At 36.7% G+C, this 9,956-nt stretch overlaps 1 protein-coding gene across 1 annotated transcript; it reads right to left on the bottom strand.

Moving 5' to 3' along the window:
• Positions 1 to 1,397: 1,397 nt before the first annotated feature.
• LOC138335560 (uncharacterized) lies at positions 1,398 to 7,444 on the bottom strand. Its single transcript, XM_069284709.1, has 6 exons — positions 7,383 to 7,444; positions 5,175 to 5,894; positions 4,743 to 4,912; positions 4,423 to 4,601; positions 3,593 to 4,127; positions 1,398 to 1,664 (listed from the first exon to the last, which is right to left on the bottom strand). The coding sequence occupies exons 2-6, from the start codon at positions 5,867 to 5,869 to the stop codon at positions 1,585 to 1,587; spliced, it is 1,659 nt and encodes a 552-aa protein (XP_069140810.1). The 5' UTR covers positions 5,870 to 5,894; positions 7,383 to 7,444; the 3' UTR covers positions 1,398 to 1,584.
• Positions 7,445 to 9,956: the final 2,512 nt, after the last annotated feature.

Genomic DNA, 9,956 nt, shown 5'->3' with positions numbered 1-9,956 from the left:
GAAACGTTAATTTACAGAAGAACCCAGTCCTGGGTATACACCTGGTGAATTTCCTACAGTATAACGCAACTTTTTGTTTAATTTTATCATGAAATTGTCAGTAATATGGATAAAGGAAAAGGAACTCAGATTTGAGTATTTGGTGATATTAAGCAAAGCTTGTTGACCGGGTTTTGGCATAAAAGGTCTTTCTCTATTAAACAAGAAATCATATGGAATCAACGGAAATCTTCTTCTTTTGGTTTGAAAATTATCTCCTTGGACTGAATGCAAAGTGGAAACACTGAAGGTAATTTTTCACCAATTTTTTTTTTTAGATAATGTTAAAGCGAGAGTAACCCCAGGGATCGGACCTTGGGCCACTACTTATTTCTACTTTTCAATAATGAAATAAACATCTTACAGTAGACACTAATATTAAAACCCTCTTTGCAAATGGACACTTTCCCCTTTAAAATCAAAAAAAAAAAAAAATTGATAACAACCCTGCCACAAGCTGCCCAACACATCTTTAATGTTGACTTAACTAATATTTTCACATTGGGCTACCTACCTGGGATATCAAATTAGCTCTATTCCAAACAAGATCGAAATCCCTTAATATTCCTTCTCAGAAAACATGACACTTCATTCCACCCCTCCCATTAGATTTCCAAGGGTAACCAAGTCCACAGACACACAACATCTCACCAAACACCTAGGACTTAAACTTCAGGATGATGCCACTTGGAAAGAACACATACAAAAAATCTACAATAAAAGTCATATAAAATTGATTGAGTATTCTACAATTTGGTTAAAAATAATATACATAAAATATATTTTTAAATCAAATTATACACAAGTTTCATTCGACCCAATAAATAGAAAATTCAGTCATCGATTTGGGAATTTAATATGCTTCACAGCAAACAAAGGGGATTTTACTAAGGATTCAGTCACAATTAGAAGCTGCTAGAATAATTACAGTATTAAAATCAGGGACATCCACACCAAAAAACAATATAAAGAAATTTTACGCATTGGAAACATTATCTGAAAGAAAAGAAATAAACACAAACACATTAATGATTAGACCAATACTACTATGGGACCCACTTCACCACAATCTCTTCAAGACAGTTCTATTAACCCTTTGTTACTAAATTGAAAATCCCCTATGCAACTAAGACCAGCAAAGAATTTTTAACTCACCCTACTATGTAAGAACATATAATTACATTTGAACAGTTTTTATCCCTTTTTATGTGTCCCCCGCACAGTTTTTAACATATCCTAATCCTGATCTTAATTGATAATCACCCACTAATTGAAAGCGTTTTTCAAAATAAATTTTAAATAAAGAATATCCTAATCTGACCGTGAATCGTACACAAATTTTCAAAACAACTTAACACTTATAGGTTGTAATATCTCTGTCAATATTGTACGACATACAGTGATCTTATACGCACCATGCAGCTACCTATGTCCACACATTATTTAATGTTAACTTTGATAAAGATTCTTTCCTAGAATTATCAACTTTCGACACCGATCCGTCTCGTCTCAACGCCACTCCTCAAACATACATGACACATGTCATCAGAACATGGCTAATTTGATGATCGAATGAGTCTTAAATGTCCATGTGTCTGAGAACGCGAGCCATATATCCTCATACGCTTAAATAGGAAAAACAAGATATTTCATATCTTTGTGACTGAAGTAAAAATAAAAAAAAATCGCGGGAATAAGAATTCATGCCAAATAATAAATCAAAGGGAAACAAAATGTTCATGAATAAATAAAAATTCAAATTTAAAGAGAGTCGGTATTTAGAAAGATGAACAGCCAAAATAATAAAAGCGGAAAAGCGGCTAGCAATTAAAAAAAAAATTCATTTCCAAAATGTTAAAATGTTTCTGAAGTTGTCTATTCAAACGGTTCGAGTTTCGCTATCATTATGTTGTAAATACTTTCTGTGATAGCAATATGAAATATCAGGAATAACCATGTATAACTCCCTCCTCGACCCTTCACCTTCACAGTATACATATATAAAATAGATTATTTATCAAAAGAACAGATTTGTCTTCCCGTGTAATACCAATAATATCAGAAAGGCCGCTGTACAAAAAGGGTTAGCAACCCCCATTCAAATCAATATCAGCATACATTGATGTATAATTATGATGCAAACCAAATCGATTGACTAATTAAATCAATATTAAGAAAATATATTCAATCTATGGCTACAGAGCAATGATTATCATGCTTGTAACAATTATTCACGAGTAAAATGTAACAATTATTCACGAGTAAAAGCACTTCAAAGAGTTTAATAAACTTCACATTACGTAGCCACGAGTGTAATGATTTGAAGTTTCCATCTACCAAGATGAACGTGCGACTTCATATTTTGATTATGACGTCATTATTACCTGTGACGTCACAGTAGTATTATCACATGTGTGCATTAAGGTATTTATGACATGACCGTATCACATGGCTGTTATGTGATAAATATTCATATGCATAAATGTAAATCATTTCTGACATTACTGATAGATAATTGCAATGTAGCTACCCAAGGGGAATATTTTGTGATTTCTTATTATTAAAGTTATTAAAATCAAATATCACCAATAAGAATAAACAAAGACCGTTTTGAATATAATAATATAATTTACAATAAAACTGGTTTCTAACTATTCCAAGGAACCTGGAAATTAAATTCATCACCCATGCAATTCGTTGATTGAATGCTCATACACGTTTTAACATGGTTTAACTTTAACTAGATCCCCTAAAATCAAAACGTCATTGAGCTTGTACGAACTTAATTTTGCTTTAAGAATACACTTTGTTTTTACACACATACAAATGTTCCCTTTCTACGAAAAAATCACCCATATCGTTTTGATGAAAACGTCTAGCTGAAGTTACAATTTACTCAACAAATCTAACATGTCTATTTTGTGAGATTGGTTCTGATGCCCCTCAGAGGATGGGCTAATGTTTTATACACATATGCTTTGTAGCCTGTATCTGTTGTGGCGAATAAGACCAATATCACCAAATAGACATACTATCAAGTATATTTAGAATCGTTATTATATTAAAATTGAAAAATAAATGTTAATTTATTGAGTTACAATACATATAATAACAAAATATATCTTTCCTCATCGAGGAGTTACCTTTCCTTGTTTTCATAAACTTCACTATGTATACAATGTATATGTTCTATATAAGTGTGTGTTTGTACCACCAATATCAGGAGAAGACTAAGCAAGGCTATGCCTGATGTCTTATCCTATTGACACTTAACATCTTATAAAATATTTGGAAATTGTTAAAAAAATGAAGTTACCGTTGATTGGTCATTTCGCTCTGTGAGTATTTTACTAAGAAAATGAGATGAATGAACGCAAGAATGAGTTGGAACAAAATATCTTATAAAACCTTAAGTACAGACACTGTTATTTGCTCATCAAATAGTGCTACAGTCGAGTTTTATGGTAAACTTACGATAATACAATTATCAAAAATACTACGTAGGCTTTTACCATTCTTTGAAATTTGATGTAAGTGGTAGACGTGCTATTACCTTTGTAGAAGAACCCGGCTTTAGCCATCTCTACATTGCTTACTCCCACCGACTCCTTAAGCGAATTTTCACGATTACCAAGGTAAGAATACTGAGGATGCACGGGATTCCTCTGGTCTGTAGAATAGGATCTGGACAAACTGTCGGTGGACGCAGGATACACAGGATTCCTCTGGTCTGTAGAATAGGATCTGGACAAACTGTCGATGGACGCAGGATACACAGGATTCCTCTGGTCTGTAGAATAGGATCTGGACAAACTGTCGATGGACGCAGGATACACAGGATTCCTCTGGTCTGTAGAATAGGATCTGGACAAACTGTCGATGGACGCAGGATACACAGGATTCCTCTGGTCTGTAGAATAGTATCTGGACAAACTGTCGATGGACGCAGGATACACAGGATTCCTCTGGTCTGTAGAATAGGATCTGGACAAACTGTCGGTGGACGAATGTTGATTGTTAGGATCACTCCGCTGCTGCTGTTGTGTCGTCAGCTGCTGTTTTTCCTGGTTGGTAGTCAGTGGGTGGATCTGTGAATTGAAGTTGTGAAAGATTTAATTTTTGTAGAAGAAGCAAATAGAAATAATATCTCCTAGTAAATACCTCTACGTCGAGTACGTCATTTGTGTAGTCAACAAGGAAAACGTTATATCAAACAAAAATGAACACATTGAAGAACAGATTTGTTAAAATAGATTGTTCTGCAAATACATTTATATATTCACATAAAACATCTCTAGCGATTTTTCGAAAGATTATGGACTTCGACCCTCGTCCGAGGCATGGCAGTTTATTTTCACTCTCTGTAGTGCAATGTAGACTTACATTTCCTCCTTGCTGTAAAGAATTCTGCACAAAATTCACAAAACTTTGTCCTTTCTTGTTTTTGATCAGGAAGCTGCAAGTTGGGAACCAACGAGCGTGCTCAAACCACGGGTCGTCATCCGTTTCCCATTCTTTTAGAGATCCTCCACAGAAAAAGCAGGTTGTGTGGTCATCGTCTCCTGGGGGAGAGTAAAACGGTAAATGTATGCTTTCTTGAATACAATCAAAACATCGATTTTAGATCGTGCTTTCCCTAGATTGCTCTCATACATGAAAATATTTTGTCTGGAGGTAGTTATATGATTTGCAGTTTTAATTACCTTTATAGAAAAACCCGGCCTCTGCCAAGTTGCGTGCTCGTATTTTCAGAGTGGACGGACAGTTACGGTAAGTCTGTTCTCTCACGGACAGCATTTCGAAATCTTGATGCATGGGACTGGTAGCGACATCTAATGATTTTGAAGAGTCTTCACTTATTTCGTGCTCGGGACTAACAACCAACAAATAGATACCGTGTAGAGCATTACTGTATCCAATTTGTAAAAATACGATGTGATATTTCCATTTTATCAATTTGGTGAAGTCAATATATTATGGCTACACGTATCTAAAAAGTCAAATAAAAAACATTATTACTGTCTTCTCTACATGTATTGGAAAGTGTAGAAATTTTAAAATTTTGATTTCGATTCTTTATCACAAATAAAAGTTGCATTGAAAATATGCTGTTCCCTTCAATAAAACATATCTACCTGTTAGTTTCATTACAGCCTTCACGTTTCACACTCGTCTCATCTGACCCTTGACCCCTCGACTGATGACTTTTTACTTCGTTATGCTCGTCAGTATTTCCACTGTCGTTTGCACACGCTTGATCAACATCACGTGTCTCCCCGTCAGGTACGCTATTCACTTCACCTTCATTTTGGCGAGTTGATCTGTAGTTGTTTTTTTCGTGTTCGAGAGATGGCAAGACAATCATCTCGGTGTCGGATGGAATGGTTAGCCCAGTATAGAGTATATCCAAGCCTGTTTTCTTTTGTGACCCATCAAATGAATGTTCTATAAAAAATCCTGCTTTTGTGACTTGTTCCGCAGCTTTGTTTTCATGACATCTGTTTAATTTTGTTGGATATAATGCATAGTTTGTAGGGTATGCATCCAGTCTATGTAGTGTACGGTTATGACATGAAATCACCAGTGACGTCGACCCTTCCATGTCTGTTTCTGTTTCACACATTTGGATAAAACTAGATTTGTTATTAGACTCACAACCGTCATCCTCTATGACTGATTCCCTACAACGACTTGTGTCACCAATAAAACATTTGTCACGTTTTCTTCTAAAATAGTTCACATAGCCGATGTATGTGAGTATCAGAAAGATGAATGCTATGACTGTATTCCAAACGGTGTTTACAGACAAAGTTGGTTTACTACCAGACATGTCAACAGCCTGTGAAAGGGATTTTCTGAAAAAGAAAATATAATCACATTAAGTTTGATTTTTTTATTTCAATAAAGCAAAATATTTTGTATGATGAAATACTACATCACACAATGCTTTATCCTGCAACCAGTATCGGCGTTGTCGGAACACTTTTACCACATATATTTCAGCAACTGACGGAAGTCAGCTGTATTTTAGAATTTCCAGCACATGCGCCGATTCGATTGACCTATGTCCGAGACGGAACAATGTTTGAAAGACGGACAACGTGCACGTGGGTATCATGCAGCTTAAATATGTATGCTTTTTATGAATGTTTTATGAATGTTGCAGTATAGAAAGTATACATGGTCACTGTCCTAAATATAAGCTGTATTTTTGACTTGAATCAAAAAGAAAAAGTTCGCTCGGCAAAGACTTGCCACTTTTGCCTTTCTTAACCCTTGCCAAAATACAGCTTATATTTTATAAATATAGCTTTTATACACCGACCATGTATTATCTATATACATGTATTTATTTGTTTGTATATGTTAGCAAAAATGTTTTATTTACTCGAGTTTTTAATAGTCTAAAGGCGAATGGGTATTATAGAACAACAAAATTACCAAACGAGCAATAAATAAACAATCTTTTTAACTCATTTATTTTTAATAAACATCATATCATACCCAGGCTACCTGGCGTTGGGTATTGCCAAAGCTGGTTGACACATGAAAGTATAGTAAAGTATAAATTTTTTTAATTATGATTTATACAGTGTTAAGATAGAATTCTCACTACAAACCTTGTTTAAGAACATTACACGGTAACGCGTCACATATGTCCCTAATACACATGCACCCGTGTTACGGTTCAGTGCACAGATATAGGCCTACATCCATTCACACAGGCTGGTTTGTGTACACTATACCTAGAGATGACATACCCGGGATATTTTGGACATAGCTGATTTGATTTCGTGATTGTCGTTTTGTAAATATTGAGACCACAATGATATTGCAATGATTTAATTAAATGGTAAGTACTGTTGGATAGTTTGAGTGTGCATTGTTTCCTGGTAGGTATTGAGCTGGCAAGGAATACGTCATAACATCTCTATGAAATTTAGCCAATCAAAGCATTTGTCTCTAAGACATAATGCCTTAGATACAAGTGCTACGATTGGCTAAAAAGTCGGCAAATGTACATTTACATACAGTATTTTATTTACAAGTATCAAATATAGGTTTGTGGTTGGTATTTTTTGCATTTCATGTACATGTATGTCATTTTCTTGGCGTGCGTCAAAACAAAAGTGTTTTCCGTTGCATGCATTACAGTTATCCAAAGAGCATTCAAGATGTCGGCTTTTTTACACATGGCAAAGTGTAACTTCACTAGGTCACCGACTAAAGTCTGTACCTGCTCCATATATTACCATTTCAATAGAAGTGTGCATTAAACGTGAAACGTGATAGAAATGAATAATATATACATGTATATAATATAAATATAAATGCATGCCTACCTCAAACTTGACACAAAACCTTGGTTGTAAGAACTCCTCTTACAGGAGTCAGAACAGGAAATGACGACATACAAATGTTTACGTATTACATCACTAGTTATATTCTAAAAATATACTGTTGGTAAAATATACATATAGTGTTCTTCATATTTTGTTGTTTTCAAGTCGAAGTGTTCCCTACTTTAGGGGGAGCTACATTTGTCACTGGTGAATCAATCAAATGATCATTTTACCATCAATATATACAAGATAGTGAACAATTTCCATGACGAAATTGTTACCATTAGAATATTTGAGCATGATACCGCATCCCGGACGAGAGATCATTCGCAAAAATTAAAGAAAAAACATTGCAAGTAAGATATACGGAAATATTCCTTTGGATTTAGAACTGTTGATATATGGAACAGTTTACCAGAAAATATCATAAACTCAACAACAATAAGAGACTTCGAGATAAGTCTAGACAAGTACTGGGCTAATTTGGAACTTAAATACAACCACTTGGGGAGCTATAAAATAGAACACGGACGTACCAATTAACTAACTTCATTTAATAATTGATATCACTTAACTACTAATTGTACATCATGCATATTATTTCATTGTATTTCATAGAGGCATGTTACTTGCCTGTGTCCATGAAATATCTTATTAAATCAATAAGCACTGTAGAACACATTTACAGTGATCACGTGTTTTATTTAACAACAAAGAAATCTCCAGTATTTGCGGATTGTAAACCAAACACAAATATACGAGACTACAGACAATAAACAATAAATACAGTCTCTATAATCGTTGGTTAAATGAGACGTCTTATAAACCCGAAATACTAATACGTTAGTAGGTAGTAGGAATATCAAACTCGGATAGATTGATAATACTGTTTTATAACATAGATGAGAAGGTAGTTTGGTTCATTAATGTACACCAAAAAGATATATAATAATACGATACACTGCGGTCGACTGTGTGGACATTGCGTTAATAACGATACATTGGGCGTTAATAACGATACACTGCGGTCGACTGTGTGGCTTTGACATTGGGCGTTAATAACGACACTGCGGTCGACTGTGCTTTGACATTGGGCGTTAATAACGATACACTGCGGTTGACTGTGTGGCTTTGACATTGGGCGTTAATAACGATACACTGCGGTCGACTGTGTGGCTTTGACATTGGGCGTTAATAACGATACACTGCGGTCGACCTGTGTGGCTTTGACATTGGGCGTTAATAACGATACACTGCGGTCGACTGTGTGGCTTTGACATTGGGCGTTAATAACGATACACTGCGGTTGACTGTGTGGCCTTGACATTGGGCGTTAATAACGATACACTGCGGTTGACTGTGTGGCTTTGACATTGGACTGACTGTGTGGCTTTGACATTGTACGTTAATAACGATACACTGCGGTTGACTGTGTGGGCTTTGACATTGGGCGTTAATAACGATACACTGCGGTCGACTGTGTGGCTTTGACATTGGGCGTTAATAACGATACACTGCGGTCGACTGTGTGGCTTGGACATTGGACGTTAATAACGATACACTGCGGTCGACTGCGTGGGCTTTGACATTGGGCGTTAATAACGATACACTGCGGTCGACTGTGTGGCTTTGACATTGGGCGTTAATAACGATACACTGCGGTTGACTGTGTGGCTTTGACATTGGGCGTTAATAACGATACACTGCGGTCGACTGTGTGGCTTTGACATTGGGCGTTAATAACGATACACTGCGGTCGACTGTGTGGCTTTGACATTGGGCGTTAATAACGATACACTGCGGTCGACTGTGTGGCTTTGACATTGGGCGTTAATAACGATACACTGCGGTCGACTGTGTGGCTTTGACATTGGGCGTTAATAACGATACACTGCGGTCGACTGTGTGGCTTTGACATTGGGCGTTAATAACGATACACTGCGGTTGACTGTGTGGCTTTGACATTGGGCGTTAATAACGATACACTGCGGTCGACTGTGTGGCTTTGACATTGGGCGTTAATAACGATACACTGCGGTCGACTGTGTGGCTTTGACATTGGCGTTAATAACGATACACTGCGGTCGACTGTGTGGCTTTGACATTGGGCGTTAATAACGATACACTGCGGTCGACTGTGTGGCTTTGACATTGGGCGTTAATAACGATACACTGCGGTCGACTGTGTGGCTTTGACATTGGGCGTTAATAACGATACACTGCGGTCGACTGTGTGGCTTTGACATTGGGCGTTAATAACGATACACTGCGGTCGACTGTGTGGCTTTGACATTGGGCGTTAATAACGATACACTGCGGTCGACTGTGTGGCTTTGACATTGGACGTTAATAACGATACACTGCGGTTGACTGTGTGGCTTTGACATTGGGCGTTAATAACGATACACTGCGGTCGACTGTGTGGCTTTGACATTGGGCGTTAATAACGATACACTGCGGTCGACTGTGTGGCTTTGACATTGGGCGTTAATAACGATACACTGCGGTTGACTGTGTGGCTTTGACATTGGGCGTTAATAACGATACACTGCGGTTGACTGTGTGGCTTTGACA

Source organism: Argopecten irradians, chromosome 1 (genome assembly GCF_041381155.1).
Source record: "Argopecten irradians isolate NY chromosome 1, Ai_NY, whole genome shotgun sequence".
Taxonomy (NCBI): domain Eukaryota; kingdom Metazoa; phylum Mollusca; class Bivalvia; order Pectinida; family Pectinidae; genus Argopecten; species Argopecten irradians.
Note: the sequence above shows the minus strand (reverse complement) of the source record. Positions and strands in the feature narration are given on the sequence as shown.